This window comes from Nicotiana sylvestris, chromosome 6 (genome assembly GCF_000393655.2).
Source record: "Nicotiana sylvestris chromosome 6, ASM39365v2, whole genome shotgun sequence".
Classification (NCBI taxonomy): Eukaryota; Viridiplantae; Streptophyta; class Magnoliopsida; order Solanales; family Solanaceae; genus Nicotiana; species Nicotiana sylvestris.
In genome coordinates, this window is record NC_091062.1 from 105,036,599 (window position 1) to 105,057,521 (window position 20,923).

At 39.7% G+C, this 20,923-nt stretch overlaps 1 protein-coding gene across 1 annotated transcript; it reads right to left on the reverse strand.

Moving 5' to 3' along the window:
- Positions 1-19,261: 19,261 nt before the first annotated feature.
- Positions 19,262-20,128, reverse strand: LOC138871060 (uncharacterized). The gene is made up of 2 exons (XM_070148911.1): positions 19,839-20,128; positions 19,262-19,691 (listed from the first exon to the last, which is right to left on the reverse strand). Exons 1-2 carry the CDS (start codon positions 20,126-20,128, stop codon positions 19,262-19,264), a joined length of 720 nt encoding a protein of 239 aa, XP_070005012.1.
- Between the last annotated feature and the right edge of the window lie 795 nt (positions 20,129-20,923).

Genomic DNA, 20,923 nt, shown 5'->3' on the forward strand with positions numbered 1-20,923 from the left:
AGGGATAGAGAATATACAACCTGGAATATTTGAGTACCTCTGAGGGCTACTGACATGAAATGCATGATACATATGTATGGATACATAAACTTTAAAAACATACGCCTCTGTGGGCATCATCATCATCATATCATACCCAGCCATAATAGGCTTGGTAAAAATGTACCCGGCCGCCATAAGGCTTGGTAGAATCGTACCCAGCCACGTGGAGCTCGGTAAAACCCAACTGATCAGTGGTTGCACAATATGTGCCGTACCCGGCCGACTACAGCGTGGCTCGATATAGTAAAATAGATACATATATATAATGCATGCTCGACTCATGGAATCACATTCTAAACCTTTCGGAGTGACGTAAGGTCGGTATCCTTTGTACACGTTATTAGGACCAACTCTTCATTACGAACCTTATAAGAGTCAGGAAGTACCAACAACATTGATAACATAAGAATAAGAGAAGCAACATTAACATCAATCATTCCATAAGAGGGAAAGCAATGTAAGTATTGCTAGCTTCTAAGAGTAGAGTATCTTTGGAAGCTCGTTCATTACATTATGTACAATCGGAGTCGCGCAAAAAAAGAAAAGAGATAGACTCACATACCTTGTATATACTTCCCCAATCACAAGCTATGTAATTGTCACAACTCCTTAGTCTACAATAAGAGAAACGATACTATCGTGATCATTTAAGCGTCATAACTATTATGTATCGACCACAACCTATTTTACGTTGAAATGGACAGCACCTCCCCTATATATATGACTTCAAACCATTCAAAACAATCACCAAACAGCCCAAACAACATCAATAATAAACATATTGAGCCTCCCAAAACAGTCCACGCACAACCTAATTACATCATACATACGACGACCACCGTAGTCGTGTCAAACGACCCGAAAATGTTACTAATCACTATCAGACCACAACCCTACATATATATGGTGTTCCTCCACACACTTCCACCTCCAAAACTCCACAAAATAGTAGTAAAACACGCAGCCCAATAGCAACACAAAACAGTCCGCTACAAGTGAATAACTCGAACTCACGGCTTCCGATCACCGTCCCGTGAGTTCTTACATGTATAGAACGAATTACCATGAATTCACAGCAGAGAAAAATGTATAAAATATGGCAATAACTTACCTTACTTGTTGGATAACTCAGCCCTTCCCTTGGTTCTTCAAACTCTAGGTTTTACCTTCAAATAGAACTTCAAAGAGAGGGAAAATCGATTAGGGTTTGTGTGGGATTTTTGGGAAGGAGTTGCAGGGGTTAATTTTGGTTTTGAGGGTCTGAAATATGGATGAAATAACTAAGTTCATAACCCCTTAAAAGTCCTCTCTTAGCTGACTTAGGTCTTTTAATTTTGTCCTATCATTTTGCCAAGTAGGTGATGCACCTACTTGTCATCTACCAATCTGCGCAGGCTTGCAAAAATATGAATATCTCTATACTCCTAGATCGTATTGACAAATGGTTTAATGAATTGGAAACTAGACTCGTAGATATTTAATTTGGTGGGTAGATCACCTCGTAATTCCTTGTAAATTAGGAGAAAAGCTTAGAAACATTTAACCTAATATTTAAGTAAAATTATGAACCTAAGTTGCGACAACGTTTGTCGACTTTTGTTTCATAACTCGTTTGACTTCAAGACTTATGATACGGATATTATATGATTCAAACACCTTAATACATGACCTTGAGTGTATTAAGAACCTCTAGGTTTACCTGAAAATACGAGTTACCACATCCTTGATTCGTTTAACTTCTAATACTTGTTAATCACCCTTATACACCCTTGTATCACTTAAGACCAATAGGATTAACTTCTTATCATCTCAAAGGTAATTCCTTCTTGGATTTATGTTAACTAATATATGGCATGAACTAACGTGTGTGGATATGGGTTGTAACACCCTTCCCCCTTTGGAACATTCGTCCTCGAATGTAAGGGTTCATGGGGAGTTTAAACCATCGTGGATTCCGATCAAGTTTCTCCTATAAATAGAGGACAACTTGCAAGCGGTTAACTCAACGTATGGCCTTACAAGAGTATGCAAAGCATTATGGACATGTACATTATCTGCATATCGCCATTTTGTATTAAGGAAGAGTATTCTCAAGTTATTGCTTACCTCATAGAGCCATTTCACCTTCCAATGTATCATGTGTTCCACCAGCATCCTTGTTATCTTCATTCTGGAATAGGTACGGGTATTTAGACTTCATCTCCTCTTCTGCTTCCCATGTTATTTCTTCCATATTCTTGTTCCTCCACAATACTTTGATGGAAGCTACATCTTTTGTTCTCAGCTTGCGAACTTGTCGATCTAATTTAGCCAATGGCACCTCTTCATATGATAGGTCCTCTATAACCTGTACATCTTTGATAGGGACGACTCGAGAAGGGTCTCCAATACATTTCCTCAACATAGATACATGGAATACCGGGTGGACAAATTCCAATTCGGATGGCAATTCTAACTCATAAGCAACCTGTCCAATTCGTTGAAGAATTTTATACGGCCCGATATACCTTGGACTCAGCTTACCTTTCTTCCCAAAACGCATAATACCCTTCATTGGTGAGATCCTCAGGAAAACCCAATCACCAACCTCAAACTCCAGATCATGACGTCGGACATCAGAATAAGATTTTTGCCTGCTTTGTGCCGTCCTCAATTGCTCTTGTATCACTTTCACCTTCTCAATGCTTAGTGAATCAAATCTGGCCCATATAATTCTGTTTCACCGACTTCGAACCATCCAACTGGTGATCTATATCTTCTCCCATATAGTGCCTCGTATGGGGCCATTTTAATACTGGAATGGTAGCTATTATTGTAGGCGAATTCTATGAGTGGAAGATGGTCATCCCAATTTCCCTTAAAATCTAGAACACATGCTCGTAGCATATCTTCCAGTGTCTGAATGGTACGTTCAGCCTGTCCGTCAGTCTGCGGATGAAATGCAGTGCTGAGATTCACTTGTGTGCCTAAACCCTTCTGAAAAGACCTCCAAAAGTTAGCTGTAAATTGAGCTCCTCGGTCTGATATAATAGATACCGGCACACCATGAAGCCTAACAATCTCCTTGATATACAACTTCGCATAATCTTCAGCCGTGTAAGTTGTCTTAACTGGCAGAAAATGGGCACATTTTGTAAGTCGATCAATTATCACCCAGATGGAGTCAAACTTATGATAAGAGCGAGGTAATCCAATAATGAAGTCCATATTAATCACCTCCCATTTCCAGGTCGGAATCTCTATATTCTGAAGCAATCCACCGGGTTTCTGATGTTCTATCTTTACTTGTTGACAATTGGGACACTGGGCTACAAATTCTGCAATAGACTTCTTCATGTTATCCCACCAATACTGCTCCTTGACATCATGATACATCTTTGTCGAGCCGGGATGGATGGAATATCGGGATTGATGAATCTCATTCATAATCTTCTCTCGCAACCCTGCCACATTAGGCACACATAATCGGCCCTGGTATCTCAGTGCCCCATCTCTTCCGATCTCAAAAGCCATACTTTTACACTGCTGAATGCTCTCTCTTAATCGTACTAAGATAGGATCTTCATATTGTCGTGCTTTTACCTCGGCTACCAAAGATGATTCTGATGTATTCTGTACAGTAACACCTCCGTCATCAGAGTCTAACAATCTGATTCTCATATTGGCTAGCTGATGAAGCTCTTTAGTCAACCCCCATCTACCTGCCTCAATATGTACTAAGCTTCCCATTGATTTACGGCTGAGAGCGTCTGCCACAACATTGGCTTTACCGGGATGATACAATATCTCGACGTCGTAGTCTTTCAATAATTCAAGCCACCTACGCTGCCTCAAATTCAACTCTTTCTGCTTGAAGATGTATTGTAAACTCTTGTGATCTGTGTAGATGTCAACATGGACGCCGTATAAGTAGTGCCGCCATATCTTCAAAGCATATATTACTGCAGCCAATTCCAAATCATGGGTTGGATAATTCTTTTCATGCTTCTTCAATTGTCTTGATGCATAAGCAATCACCTTCCCACGCTGCATCAATACGCACCCCAAACCTATACCTGAGGCATCACAATATACCACATAACCTTCTGTTCCTTCAGGAAGAGTGAGCACTGGTGCGGATGTCAATCGATTCTTCAGCTCCTAAAAACTACGTTCACAAGTGTCAGACCACTGGAACTTGGTAGCTTTCTGTGTTAACTTAGTCAATGGTGATGATATAGAGGAAAACCCTTCCACAAACCGCCTATAATATCCTGCTCGCCCTAGGAAGCTGCGGACTTCTGATGGTGTTGTAGGTCTCGGCCAATTCTTTACTGCATCGATCTTCTGAGTGTCGACACTAATACCCCCGTCAGTTATCACATGGCCAAGGAACGCTACTGAGTTCAGCCAAAATTCACATTTGGAGAGCTTAGCATATAACTTACGATCCTGAAGCATCTGTAATACTATCCGCAAGTGGCCCGCATGTTCCGCCTCCGAACGAGAATATACTAGAATGTCATCAATGAATACAATCACGAACACATCAAGATAGGGCCTAAATATAGTATTCATGAGATCCATAAAAGCTGCTGGGGCATTTGTTAGCCCGAACGACATCACCAAGAACTCAAAGTGCCCGTATCTTGTCCGGAAGGCCGTCTTTGGAATATCCTTCTCCTTAACCCTCACCTGATGATACCCTGAACGTAAATCAATCTTGGAGAAATACTTGGCACCCTGGAGTTGGTCAAACAGGTCATCAATTCTTGGAAGTGGATACTTGTTCTTTATAGTAGACTTATTCAACTGTCGATAGTCGATACACATCCGTAACGACCCGTCTTTCTTCCGCACGAATAGGACTGGTGCACCCCAAGGTGAAGTGCTAGGCCTAATAAAGCCCTTATCCAGCAAGTCCTTCAACTGCACCTTCAACTCTCGCAACTCTGCCGGGGCCATTCTGTATGGAGGAATAGAGATCGGTTGAGTGTCAGGCAACACATCAATGCTAAACTCAATCTCCCTTTCAGGAGGAAGGCCTGGGAGTTCATCTGGGAAAACATCTGGGAATTCGTTGACCACAGGGATTGATTGTAAAGTAGGCGGTTTCGCCTCCGCATCCCTAACGCGAACGAAATGATAAATGTAACCTTTTGAGATCATTTTCCTTGCCTTAAGATAGGAAATAAACCTACCTTTTGGTGTAGCAATATTCCCTTTCCATTCAATGATGGGTTCACCAGGAAATTGAAACCTAACCATCTTCGTACGACAGTCAACATTTGCATAGCATGAGGCCAACCAGTCCATTCCCATTATCACATCAAAATCAACCATTTCTAACTCAAATAAATTTTCCGAGGTTTGACGACTACAAATCATCACAGTGCAACCTCTATATACCCTTCTAGCAATCACAGAATCTCCTATCGGAGTAGATACCGCAAGGGGTTTACTTATCAATTCAGGTTCAATGCCAAACTTATTAGCCACAAAGGGTGTAACATATGATAATGTAGATCCCGGATCAATCAACGCATATACATCATAAGAAAACACAGATATAATACCTGTAACAACATCTGGAGACGACTCGAGATCCTGTCGACCTACTAGAGCATAGGTTCGATTTTGAGCACCACTCGAACTCGGCACTGCACCTCTACCCCTACCACGACCTGTCGACTGCTGAAAACCCCGTGCTGGAGGTCGAACTGATGAGGAAGAACCAGACACAGATCCAGTCGGCTGAGCCATACCATCACCTCCTCTATTAGGACAATCCCGCATCATATGGCCAGGCTGCCCGCACGAATAGCATGCATCAGAACCTCGACGACACAGTCCAAAGTGGGCCTTGCCGCACTGATCACAATGTGGTGTTGGGGGTCTCATCTGACTAGTATCCCTGTGATGTTGCGAGCCAGATGCCCGCGAACTCTGACCTGGACCAGAATAGGATCGATCATATCGAGGCCTCTGAAACTGTGGAGGAGCACTAGCTACAGGTGGCGCCGAACTCCTCGAAAACTGTGGCCTGATGCGGCCTCTGAAGTCATCAGAATACCCTGCAAATCTCGCCCTCTTATGCTGGCCCCTATCCTGCTCCCTAACTGCCCTCTGCTGGCGCTTACGATCCTCTAGGGTCTGGGCATAAGCTTGAATACGGGAAATATCCATGCCCTCCACCAAGGAGGCTGTCGTACACTCATTTATCAGATGTGGTCCCAACCCATTCACGAACATATGCACCCTATCACTCATCTCGGCCACCATATGGGGAGCATACCTTGCCAAAGAATCAAACTGCATACTGTACTCTCGCACACTCATATTACCTTGTCTAAGGTTCAAGAACTTATCAGCTCTAGCTCGTCGTATCTCAACTGGCAAGTAGTGACGAAGAAAGGCCTCAGAAAATTCCTTCCACACAGCTGGAGGAGGGTTCGGACCCCTGGATCTCTCCCAACTATCATACCAGAGAACCGCTAAATCCCGTAGCCGATAAGAAGCCAACTCTACTGCCTCTGTATCACTAACATGCATAACCCGAAGTGTACGATGAACCTGGTCAATAAAAGTCTGTGGGTCCTCCTTGGGGTCTGATCCGGTAAACACTGGAGGGTCTAAATTAATAAAATCATAAACTCTCGTACTAACTGGTTTATCAACAGCACCTGTATTCTGCCTCTGAGCCTGAGCAACTACCAAGCTAGTCAATAACTGCAAAGCACTCCACATATCCTAGTATGTAGTGCCAGATGGAGGAACTGGAGGTGCTGGGTGCCTCCTAATATCGTTTGGAGGAGACGGGGTAGATGAGGTATGAGACGGCATCTCACTCTGAGCCTCACTTTGGCCTGCTCTGGCTTGGGGCACCTTACCGGTACCCTCTCTTGCAGCTATATCAAGCCGTCTACTAATTATTTGCTTCCTAGTCGAAGGCATCGCTGAAAGAAAATAAGGTGAATATTAGAGACAAACACTTACGACTCAACTCTACGCACGATCTAGATTCAGGAAGAAGGTAACAACCCTAGATGTCATGTAGCCTCCTGATTATAAATGTGGCGCGCTACACATCCATAATCAAGACTCTACTAGACATGGCTCATAGACAATCCCTAGGACAGACTTGCTCTGATACCAAGTTTGTCACGACCCAAACTGGAGGGCCATGACTAGCACCCGACCATACTTGCCGAGCACCAACGTACATTTCATCTAACCTTCATTATTATCTTTTAGGGCTGACGAGATCAATATAAATGGTAGACCTGGATCATGGACAACCAGCAATAAAATATGACGGCATGAACATACATAGCAGGGGATGACCAGACAATCAAGAAACTACATATAAGGTATGAGCTACCACGCTACCATGAAAGACTATACAACAAAAACCAGCCGACAAAGCATACCAAACTATACATGAGTCGACACTTGTATGTGAGCCTCTAAATGAACATAAGTGCTACAACATAGCCGGAACAGGGCCCCGACATACCCATAATGTCTATAACAAAAATGCATACCAAGACTACGACAAGTCCGAAGAAGGGATCTCGCGAATCACTGCTGAACTGGACAACCTACTGTGGCGGGGGAGTTGCACCTGCCTGTCTATTAGGGCCTGCAGCATGACATGCAGCATCCACAAACAAAAGGACGTCAGTACGAATAAAGTACCGAGTATGTAAGGCAGGGAACCATAAATACGAACAGTAATGTAAGCAGGGATAGAGAATATACAACCTGGAACATCTGAGTACCTCTGAGGGCTACTGACATGAAATGCATGATACATATGTATGGATACATAAAATTTTAAAACATATGCATCTGTGGGCATCATCATCATCATATCATACCCAGCCATAATAGGCTTGGTAAAAATATACCCGGCCGCCATAAGGCTCGGTAGAATCGTACCCGGCCACATGGAGCTCGGTAAAACCCAACTGATCAGTGGTTGCACAATATGTGCCATATCCGGCCGACTATAGCGCGGCTCGGTAGAGTAAAATAGATACATATATATAATGCATGCTCGACTCATGGAATCACATTCTAAACCTTTCGGAGTGACGTAAGGTCGGTATCCTCTGTACACGTTATTAGGACCAACTCTTCATTACGAACCTTATAAGAATCAGGAAGTACCAACAACATTGATAACATAAGAATAAGAGAAGCAACATTAACATCAATCGTTCCATAAGAGGGAAAGCAATGTAAGTACTGCTAGCTTCTAAGAGTAGAGTATCTTTGGAAGCTCGTTCATTACATTATGTACAATCGGAGTCGTGCAAAAGAAGAAAAGGGATAGCCTCACATACCTTGTATATACTGCCCCAATCACAAGCTATGCAATTGTCACAACTCCTTAGTCTACAATAAGAGAAACGATACTATCGTTATCATTTAAGCGTCATAACTATTATGTATCGACCACAACCTATTTTACGTTGAAACGGACAGCACCTCCCCTATATATATGAATTCACACCATTCAAAACAATCACCAAACAGCCCAAACAGCATCAATAATAAACATATTGAGCCTCCCACAATAGTCCATGCACAACCTAATTACATCATACATACGACGACCACCGTAGTCGTGTCAAACAACCCGTAAATGTTACGAATCAGTATCAGCCCACAACCCTACATATATATGGTGTTCCTCCACACCCTTCCACCTCCAAAACTCCACAAAATAGTAGTAAAACAGGCAGCCCAATAGCAACACAAAACAGTCCACAAAACAGTCCGCTACAAGTGAATAACTCGAACTCACGGCTTCCGATCACCGTCCCGTGAGTTCTTACATGTATAGAACGAATTACCATGAATTCACAGCAGAGAAAAATGTATGAAAGATGGCAGTAACTTACCTTACTTGTTGGATAACTCAGCCCTTCCCTTGGTTCTTCAAACTCTAGGTTTTACCTTCAAATAGAACTTGAAAGAGAGGGAAAATCGATTAGGGTTTGTGTGGGATTTTTGGGGAGGAGTTGCAGGGGTTAACTTTGGTTTTGAGGGTCTGAAATATGGATGAAATAACTGAGTTCATAACCCCTTAAAAGTCCTCTCTTGGCCGACTTAGGTCTTTTAATTTTGTCCTATCATTTTGGCAAGTAGGTGATGCACCTACTTGTCATCTGCCAATCTGCGCAGGCTTGCGAAAATATGAATATCTCTATACTCCGAGATCGTATTGACAAATGGTTTAATGAGTTGGAAACTAGACTCGTAGATCTTTAATTTGGTGGGTATATCACCCCGTAATTCCTTGTAAATTAGGAGAAAAGCTTAGAAACATTTAACCTAATGTTTAAGTAAAATTATAAACCTAAGTTGCGACAACGTTTGTCGACTTTTGTTTCATAACTCGTTTGACTTCAAGACTTATGATACGGATATTATATGATTCAAACACCTTAATACATGACGTTGAGTGCATTAAGAACCTCTAGGTTTACCTGAAAATACGAGTTACCACATCCTTGATTCGTTTAACTTCTAATATTTGTTAATCACCCTTACACACACTTGTATCACTTAAGATCAATAGGATTAACTTCTTATCATCTCAAAGGTAATTCCTTCTTGGATTTATGTTAACTAATATATGGCATGAACTAACGCGTGTGGATATGGGTTGTAATAAAACCTTGACCAATTTCTAGTCTATTTAAAGAAAAGTAGAAGAAAAGAAGAGGAATAGGAGATGAAATAACAAAAATGGACAGAAAAATAAAGAAAACTTACCAACTAAACTTGAAACCAACACTGGATATCTCGATTTAACACACCCAATTTTAATCACTTGTTCTTTGCCAAGAACAAACGACCAACACTGCTTTATGTCAAATTAACCCTTGAAAACTCGAAAATTCGGGAGCCTAAGGTCATGCATGCCACAGATTCAAGAAATTCTAATTTTGGGCTTTTAAAACTTCAAACTCCAATTCAAGATTCGACGAAAAATAGGGTGATTCGAGGGAAAACACACGGGGATTTGGAGCGAGAGAGCCCTGGAGGTTTTCCGGTGTTAGTTTGGGTTTGAGCAGAGGTGGTGTCGCCACCGGAGAAAACAAGGGCGGCGGTAGGGTTTCGATCTTTGATTTGAAATTCGAGGAGTTCTGGAAGGATTTGAGAGGAGTTGTTTGGGGATTTGGGATGTGGAGGTGGAGGAGATTGTGGGGTGTGAATTTCAGGGTGGTTGGTAGTGGCACCGCCACCTTCAGGCGGTGGGCGTTCAAGGGCGGCTACTAGGGTTCAGGTCTGGTTGGAGAGGGTGAGATGAGAGACGAGACGGGGGTAGGGGGGATGTTTGGACATATATATACTCCAACGACCTCACTTCCAAGCCATTGGATGAGAAAAACCTCAACGGTCCAGATTCATTTTAAGTGGGATGGAGTCGTTTCGGTAAAGGAGGAAATCAGATCGGGTGTTTTACTGGACTGGGCCGGGTGTGGGGCAATTTGAACGGGTAATGGGTGTTTAACACTTGGGCCTGGGACAAACTCAATTGTAACAGCCTAAAAATCGGATTTTTCTTTTATTTCAATTCTTTTTCTTTTTCAATTTCAAATCCTTTCTTTTCAAATTAAAAATAAAATCCTAAATTAATTTTTAAAATAAATTAATCTACCCAATTAGATTAATCACTAATCATAGTATTTCCAATAATTAATTAAATCCTAAATTTAAAGAAAAACTATAAAATTCAAAATTAAAGAGTTAAAATGCAAAAATGAACTATTGTTTTTTTGTGAGTTTCATATTTTATAAAACAAACTAATTTACTAATTAATCTAAAAATGTAAAATTAAATCCTAAATGCAATGCGTGATATTTTTGCTATTTTTCATGATTTAAATAAAATTAATTATGCACACAAAATGTAAACAAACACGAAAATTGAGCAATTAATTCCTAAAAACCCAATTAAAAAAAAAGAAAATCCTAATTTTGGGGATTCTGTAGGAGTAATTCATGAGAGGCAAAAATCACATGCTCACATATATGATATGCAGAATTTCAGAAATGACTTATGGACATGGTCTCTATATAATATAGAAGTGCAGAAACCTATAGACATGGTCTCTATATAATGCAGAAGTGCAGAAACCTATAAACATAGTATCTATATGAAATGCAAAAATGCAGAAGTATAATAATTCCATATGAACATAATATCTATATGAAATGTAAAAGTGCAGAAGTATAATAATTCCCTATGAACATGATATCTATATGAAATGCAGAAGTGCAGAAGTATAATGATTCCTGTCACACCCCTTTTTTTTACCAAAACATCACTAACCCTCTTAAATAAATAAAGAGGGATTTGTAAGGCTTAAAAAGGATTTTCAATTAGAAAGAGACAAAATTTGTTCAAAAGGAAATAACTTAGAGTCGCCACCTGACATTTGATTTCGGTGTGTCAGGTCACCGTTTTTATAAAAATATATTTTCCTTTCAAAATACTTGAGACTCCAAAACTAAATCTGCACCAGAGATTCGGGTAAGGGGGTTCATTTGACTCGGGGAGAAGGTGTTAGGCACTCCCCAAGTCCCGTGAAAATCATCGTTGCGTACATGATCAAATTGACTTTTTAGGATATTCGAATTAAGGTAAAAACACAGAAACAGGAAAATAAACACACAAGAGGCTCGAGGTCGTTCCCACCTAATAAAAGAAGAAATAAAAATAAAAATAAAATACTACGAGTTCTACTTTAGGTATCCAAATACAAGTACTTCGGGGCATTCCCCGGAATAAAATATATGCAAGTCCTTCTGGGCATTCCCCTGATAAACTTAACTAAGGGAACGACCTCTTGCCTCAAAATTAACGAAAGTCCTAAAGCTTGCCTACCCAAATGTGGTCGGTCTAACATACTCCTAGCGGGCAAATTAATAAACATAAAGAAAGCAATAACAGGAATCAATCTAATCTAGAATCATTTTAATTTCTAGTTATCAAACAATCTGTCTCAAGCGTCCCAAATCGTATTTTTTTTAAAAAAACCTTTAAGTCCCGATCCCTACGACCTAATCCAAGCAAATTACTTCTTATTCTTAACTTTTCTTTTCTTTGCAACATCTCGGAAATCATCAAGCACACAGAATCACTCCATCATATGAGTGAACTAAATAGCAAGTGATTAAAAGAATGTCTAAAGCAAGGCAAACACCCATATGTGGCTATTAATTACATTCCTTAATATTTGAATTAACTGGATATAGAAGAGCTAATTGAACATAGCAAGAATCCCAAAACATGACAACTAAAATGAGGACATCGACTTTAATAGCTAAATATTCCAAAATCAAGGGAAGAGAAGAAAAAAAACGAAAACCAAATAGTAAAAAAAAGATGCCAAAACTGAAGCAAATTCTGCCAACTACTCTCATTATGGGCGAAAAGTAAGTCTTCTGAGGCTAAGGAAGTTTAAGAAATAAAGTATTTGACAAGAATATATGGTGTATCTCACCAGTTGGAATAGCAGAATTTTAAAAACCACAATCATGTAGTAGTAGCGAATTTTAAGAATTCAAAGTTATGACTAAAATGTGGACAGCCCAAAGGCATTCGTAGTCACAAATCTCGCAATTATCCCAGATTAGATTCCAATAAAGAAACAAAATATGACAATAGGTACGCAAAACATGGAAATTTCCGCAACTTAACCACTCCAATCTCATTGTTAAACATGCTTAGATATGATGAGAATGCAATCTTGAATAATTAATATAAACTGACAAGAACAGAGTATCAAGCATATCCTCCAAGCATAAATAAAAACCAAAAGTAAGATCCTAATTTCAACCTCTGATGATGAAAAGCAAACCAGTCACAAGATTAGATGAATTCTCAGGCATTGACGTTCACATTCACAGAAAAGACGAATCTAAACCAAAATCAAGCATCAATACTTATGAGCTATCTAGATAATTTTTAGAATTTCAGATCCATTTTTTAATCCTCAAGGCTCTTATTATACTCCACTCACACGAAATTGGCAACAAAAGGAATAGAGACGAACCTAAAATATAGATCTCCGATTAACAAAATTTCAGCAGTTACAACCTTAAATCGAGCTAATCTGGAACAGAGAAATTCAGCAGGATCTTCGAACAGAGACCACGGGTCACGATCCGAAACACAATGGCGACTCCAAAATTCGAACACCACCAGAGTTCAATCAAACTCCATGCTTAAATCAAAATTTGGCATTCAAGAGAAGAAAATGAACTATATTTTTTGTGTTATTTGTTTTTTGACTTTTTAAAATGAGAACAAGAATCAGTAACTTTTTTTTTTAAATAATTTGTTCCCTATGACATCGAAAAGAAAATAGAAGGAAAAACCAAGCAAAAGAACAACCCTCGTTTTTCTTTTTCAATCTCTGCCCCCCAAATTTTTGTCCGAAAATTCCCTCTATATAGGGATCCTAGAAGCTTCTTCTCCAAGAAATTTAAAAATTCTCTCTCAAAATAACTTCCAAGAACACTAAAAAAATCCCGAAAATCTTCATAAAAACAAAAATCGGAAAAATAGAAGGCGTAGATCCGTTTTCACTCACATCCAACCGCTCCCATTTATCCGAGATTTGCTCAAGAAAACCAAAGCGCGTGAGGGAGAAGGCGAATTCGATTTGGGTGAAATTATTAGCAAATATCCTGAGTTTGTTTTCATTGCTACGTGGAAGAAGGAGAAGAGAAGAGAGCGCGACCATGGGGGGACTAGTGGGTGAACTCGCCGGGTTTAATGAATTTTCCGGCGAGTTTGGGCGAGTTGGTGCGCGGCAGAAGAATGGGAGATGGGGCGCTGTTTGGAAGAGTCTCTAGGGTTAGGTTTTGGGGTTATAATGAGCTTTTATATGGGTGTGGGGATTAATGTGGACCGTTGGATGAAGAGACATGAATGACTAGGATTAAATTGGGAAAATGGGGCGGGTAGATGGGTTAACCCGGCGGTTCATTGGGGCTGCCAGATTTGGGCCTTTTTCTTGTGTGAAATTGGGTCCAAAAATTTGTAATTCTTTAATTTCTAAAAGTCCATTAAATAACCAACTCAAAATTAAAACTAATTTCAATTAATTAACCAAACTATGTAAATATATGAAACTATATATATATATATATATATATATATATATATATATATATATATATATATTTTTATATAAATTAAAAGCAAGAGTAAAAATCATAGTAAAAACAAAATATATGGCTATAAAAATCTTAATAATCTAAACTAAATAGAAATAAGATAAAACATGAAACTATATATATATATATATAGTTTTTGTGCCTTAAAAATAGAATTAAAATTTGTAATAAAGTAAAAGCCTATAGAAATAAATCCAAATAAATATCCTAAAAAAATAAGTAAATATTTCTTTAAAAATACTACTTTTAAAAGTTGCGCGGGTCAAAAATTACGTGCTTACAGCTGCCCCTCTTTGCTTGGAAATACGAAGAGTTTTCGGAGCAAACAACAATAAGCAACGTAATTGATTTATGACCCGATGCTTATTCAAAAGAAAATAAAGATGTCTATAAAGATTGTGACCGAGCTCTGGTATTTGAGCTGCCTGCATATCCTTGGCTATAAAGGAATCAGGACACGTGTAGTTCAGAAGTGAGAAGAGCGATGGAGTATACCGAGGTGGAGAACCGAAAGGAGTGCCGTCGAGGTTCCAGTCCGCAGTTCCAGCCATTACATCAAAAATAGAAGGAAAAATTACAGCAAAAGTAAAAGAAAAATATAAGATCCTATCTACTTCTTGTCTGGAATCTTCCTTGAATCTCTACTTGATCTTCAATATGCAACTGAAAAATGGACCCTGTTCTTCAAGCGGGCTCCTGATGCTTCTTGAATTTGTGAATTGACGTAACTCTGAAATTAATTCCCTCGTTCTCCAGTTGGGCGCCTGCCAATAGCTTGACTTTGGTATAAAATGAATTCCCTCGTTCTCCAGGTGGGTGCCTGATTATCAAAACTCGAAATTGTATTCCCTCGTTATCCAGGTGGGTGCTTGATTACCAGAAACTTGAATTGTATTCCCTCGTTATCCAGGTGGGCGCCTGATTCCTAAAACTTGAATTATATTCCCTCGTTATCCAGGTGGGCGCCTGAATGCTAAAACTTGAAACTGTGTTCCCTCATTATCTAGGTGGACGCCTGATTGCCAAAACAGTCAAAACAAAAGAAATTTTCTGCCCCAATTTGGGATCTGGGCATATTTGTGATTGTTAATCGGATCATGTTACCTACAGAGCTCTAAGAATTTAAAAGCTAAATCCCATCATCCAGGAGGGCCCTGAGAATTTAAAACTAAATCACATTATCCAGGAAGGTCCTTAGAACTTTTACAATTAAATCCCATTATCTAGGAGGGTCCTGAAAATTTAAAAACTAAATTCCATTATCCAGGAGAGTCCTGAAAATTTTAAATTGAATCCCATTATCCAGGAGGGTCCTGAAAATTTAAAAACTAAATCCCATTATCCAGGAGGGTCCTGAGAACTTTTAAATTAAATCCCATTATCCAGGAGGGTCCTAAAAATTAAAAACTAAATCCCATAATCCAGGAGGGTCCTGAGAACTTTTAAAATTAAATCCCATTATCCAAGAGGGTCCTGAAAATTTAAAAACTAAATCCCATTATCCAGGAGGGTCCTGAGAACTTTTAAAATTAAATTCCATTATCCAGGAGGGTCCTAAAAATTTTAAAAACTAAATCCCATTATCCAGGAGGGTCCTGAGAACTTTTAAAATTAAATCCCATTATTCAGGAGGGTTTGAAAACTTTTTAAAATTAAATCCCATTATCCAGGTGGGTCCTGAAAATTTTAAAAGCTAAATCCCATTATCGAGGAGGGTCCTGAGAACTTTTAAACTTAAATCCCATAATCCAGGAGGGTCCTGAGAATTTTAAAAACTAAATCTCCTTATCTAGGAGGGTCCTGAAAATTTTAAAAACTAAATCTCATTATCCAGGAGGGTCCTAAAAATTTAAAAACTAAATTCCATTATCCAGGAGGGTTTTGAAAATTTAAAAACTAAATCTCGTTATCTAGGAGGGTCCTAAAAATTTTAAATTAAATCCCATTATCCAGGAGGGTCTTGAAAACTTTTTAAAATTAAATTTCATTATCCAGGAGGGTCCTGAAAATTTTAAAAACTAAATCCCATTATCTAGGAGGGTCCTGAGAACTTTTAAACTTAAATCTCATAATCCAGGAGGGTCCTGAGAACTTTTTAAACTTAAATCCCATAATCCAAGAGGGTCCTGAGAATTTTAAAAACTAAATCCCATTATCCAGGAGGGTCCTGAAAATTTTAAAAACTAAATTCCATTATCTAGGAGGGTCCTGAAAATTTAAAAACTAAATTCCATTATCCAGGAGGGTCCTGAAAATTTTAAATTAAATCCCATTATCCAGGAGGGTCCTGAAACTTTAAAAACTAAATCCCATTATCCAGGAGGGTCCTGAAAATTTTAAATTAATTCCCATTATCCACGAGGGTCCTGAGAATTTAAAAACTAAATCCCATTGTCTAGGAGGGTCCTGAAAATTTAAAACGAACTTACCTAAGCCATGCTCTCATCTTTGAGGATTCTGAATAGAATTTCTTGCTCCCTAAACCATGCTTTTCCATAGGAGGTCCCTGTGGATTTAAAAATTTTCTTGCCCCTGTTTCAGACAAATAAAATCTTGTTAGTTTGAAAATGTGCTGGTTAGTTTGTGGCATCCTTGCTGAGTGTCTACTTCCGCCACTGCCATGCTTCATTCTGATTAGATGCTTTGGGCTAGCAAGAAGTTGTTTGACCTCTTGATTAGAACTGGACCACAAAACCTCTACATGACCTGAATCTCTCACACTCACTTGTTGCATTGTGTTTTCATTTTGAAAGTTGTTGAATCCTTGTATTTTCTCAAAATTTAAGATTCACTTGATTGCCTGAACCTCAGTTATCACCATACTGCTTATTCTAAATCAAGTCAATTGTGATGTGCCTAGCCGGACTCCGCTTTGTGCAATTTAGAAGCTGGTAGTAGGCTTTGAAATCCTTTCCTGCTTGTTCAACAAGGGCTGACTCAAAAGAGACCCATAAAGATAGACTCAAAGAGCAAAGTGAAATAATTTTTGACAAAAGGAACAAAGGAAAATTTTGAGCACAGATGACTATATGAAGAAGAATGAGAAAAGAAGACTTATCTGAGGGAAGTAGCCAGCTCCAATGATCATGACATGCATTTCGGATTGATCAACCTAATCCGTCCAACCAATCATATTTTCGGTTCATGTCCTGTCTTCATACTTCAAAACCGGGCTTTCACTGATCCAAATTCTCTGTAAAGTCATGAGCCTCATTCGACTTGTAGTGCCCCAAAGGGTTTTCACCAACAAGCCTCTCTCATTTGTTCATCTCTCAACTCGCCATCGCCTTATGGTGCCCACGAGGGTTTTCACCAATAAGAATCTCTTTTTTAAAATTTTCTCTCAGCTCACCATCGCCTTACGGTGCCCCTGAGGGTTTTCACCAATAAGACTCTCATTTATTCAATTTTCCTTTGTGCCCATGATCAAAGTGTTACCCATGATGTAAATCATACCTCTGTCTCGTTTGACCTGACATCCTCAAAGATTGATCAGAAGGTCTTTCTTTGGACCGTAATGTAGGCTTTTGGACAGGGTTAGAAAGAAAGGGTGGCATGAAGGCTCAAACTAATTTAAGATGAAAAGGGGTTAAAATTACAACTTTTGGAATCATATCTTTTCAAGACCCAAACTTCTGCCCCAGTTTCATTGGGTCTGGGGAATTTTTATTTTTATTTTGATGGGACCGAACCGTAAGGTTGCCTACGTATTCTTAAAAGGAATCAGGTCGAATGCAGTTCCAAAAGAAAGTTGTTTGTTTTTATTTCCATTTTTCTTTTCTTTTTTTCCTTTTCCTTCTTTTCTTCCTCTTTTTTTTCTTTTCTTTTTCCTTTTTCTCGTTTTTCTTATTTTCACTCATTCATCATCATTTTTTTTTCTCTACTTGTACTACTGATTCTAAAAGAGGGGCATGAAATAAAATAAATAAAGCTCAAAAGGGGTAACAAAGGATGAAAGTGTCGGGTAGCGGAACAAAATGCCTTTGTCATTTCAACTTTGAATATGCCAAGTACAAAATACAACTGAAGGTAAGCAAAGAAATCATACATAGTACCTCTTAACTGCATCAAAATTGATAGCCATATCTACACATTTACCTTCTATGTTTGTTAAATACAAAGTACCATTGGGCAACACTCTTGTCACAACGAATGGCCCCTGCCAGTTTGGGGCGAACTTGCCTTTGGCTTCCACCTGATGAGGAAGGATGCGTTTCAATACCATCTGGCCCACTTCGAATTTCCGAGGACGCACCTTTGTGTTGTATGCTCTTGCCATTCTTTTCTGATACAATTGACCATGACATACTGCAGCCAATCATTTCTCGTCAATCAAACTCAACTGCTCGAGCCGGGTTTTGACCCACTCATCATCATCAATTTCGGCTTCCACGATGATCCGAAGGGATGGAATCTCAACTTCTGCAGGTATAACTGCCTCAGTTCCATATACCAGTGAATAAGGAGCTGCACCTACTGAAGTGCGGACAGTAGTGCGATAACCCAATAAGGCAAAAGGCAACTTTTCATGCCATTGCCTAGAACCTTGCACCATCTTACAAAGTATCTTCTTTATGTTCTTGTTAGCAGTCTCAATAGCTCCATTTGCCTTGGGGCGATACGGAGTGGAGTTCCGATGCATGATCTTGAACTGTTGGCATACCTCTTTCATCAAATGACTGTTGAGATTAGCAGCATTGTCTGTGATGATCACCTTGGGAATTCCGAACCGACAAATGATATTTGAATGAACGAAATCCACCACTACCTTCTTGGTCACGGACTTGAAAGTTACAGCTTCGACCCACTTGGTAAAGTAATCAATGGCCACCAGAATAAACCTGTGCCCGTTTGACGCTATCGGCTCAATTGGTCCAATAACATCCATGCCCCAAGCAACAAAGGGCCAAGGTGCAGACATTGTGTGTAACTCAGATAGGGGAGAATGAATCAAATCACCATGTACCTGGCATTGATGACACTTGCGAACAAAACTGATACAATCCCATTCCATGGTGAGCCAATAATAACCTGCTCAAAGTATCTTATTTGCCAAGACATACCCGTTCATATGCAGCCTGTAAACTCCAGAATGCACTTCAGCCATGATAGTTGAAGCTTCTTTAGCATCTATGCACCTCAACAGTCCTAAATCCGTAGTCCTCTTGTACAAAATTCCTCCACTCAAGAAAAATCCACTAGCCAGACGTCGAATGGTTCTCTTTTGGTCACTTGTAGCGTGTACTGGATATACCCCCGACCTGATGTATTCATTGATATCGTGGAACCAAGGTTCGCCATCGATTTCCTCTTCCACCACATTACAATAAGCATGTTGATCATAAACTTGGATATGCACGGGGTAAACATAAGCCTTGTCCGGATGATGTAACATTGACGCCAAAGTAGCCAAGGCATCAACAATCTCATTATGAATCCTGGGAATATGTCCAAATTCAACCGACCTGAATTGTTGACAAAGATCATGCAGGCACTGTCGGTACGGTATGAGCTTCAAATCTCGAGTCTCTCATTCTCCTTGAATCTGGTGAACCAACAAATCTGAATCTCCCAGAACAAGTATTTCTTGGACTCCCATGTCTATAGCTAACCTTAAACCCAGAATGTATGCTTTGTACTCAACCATGTTGTTGGTGCAATAAAATCGAAGCTGGGCTGTTACAGGGTAGTGTTGCCCTGTTTCAGAGATAAGTACAGCCCCTATTCCGACCCCTTTCATGTTAGCAGCTCCATCAAAGAAGAGTTTCCAACCTGGCTTTTCATCATGGTCAACCTCGTCAACACACATGACCTCTTCATCAGGAAAATAAGTCTTCTGTGGCTCATATTCATCATCCACCGGATTCTCGGCCAAGTGGTCAGCCAAGGCTTGGGCTTTCATCGCGGTCCGAGTCACATAGATGATGTCAAACTCTGTAAGTAAAATCTACCTTTTTGCAAGTCTTCTTGTGGGCATAGGCTTCTGAAAGATATACTTTAGAGGATCCATGCGAGAAATGAGGTAAATAGTGTAGGAAGATAGATGATGCTTCAACTTTTGCGCCACCCAAGTCAGGGCGCAACATGTCCTCTCAAGCAGAGTGTACTTAACCTCATAGGGAGTGAACTTCTTACTGAGGTAATAGATTTCTTGCTCCTTCTTTCCCGTGACGTCATGTTGACCCAATACACAGCCAAAAGAATTATCCAAGACTGTCAAATAGAGAATTAAAGGTCTTCCAGGCTCTGGTGGGACCAGCACAGGTGGATTTGACAGGTACCTCTTAATATTATCAAATGCTTCTTGACATTCATCAATCCACTTGACCTTAACATTATTCTTCAGCAGCTTAAAAATGGGCTCACAAGTTGTCGTGAGTTGAGCAATGAACCTGCTGATGTAATTTAACCTTCCAAGCAAACTCATCACCTCTGTTTTGTTCTTTGGCGGTGGTAACTCTTGAATGGCTTTGATTTTCGACGGGTCTAACTCAATATCGCGTCGACTGACCACGAATCCTCGCAGTTTCCCAGACGGGACACCAATGCACATTTCGCTGGATTGAGCTTGAGGTTGTACCTACGGAGCCTTTGGAAAAACTTCCTCAGGTCCTTGACATGGTTAGACTGCTTCTTTGACTTTATGATCACATCATCTACATAAACCTCGATCTCCCTATGTATCATGTCATGAAAT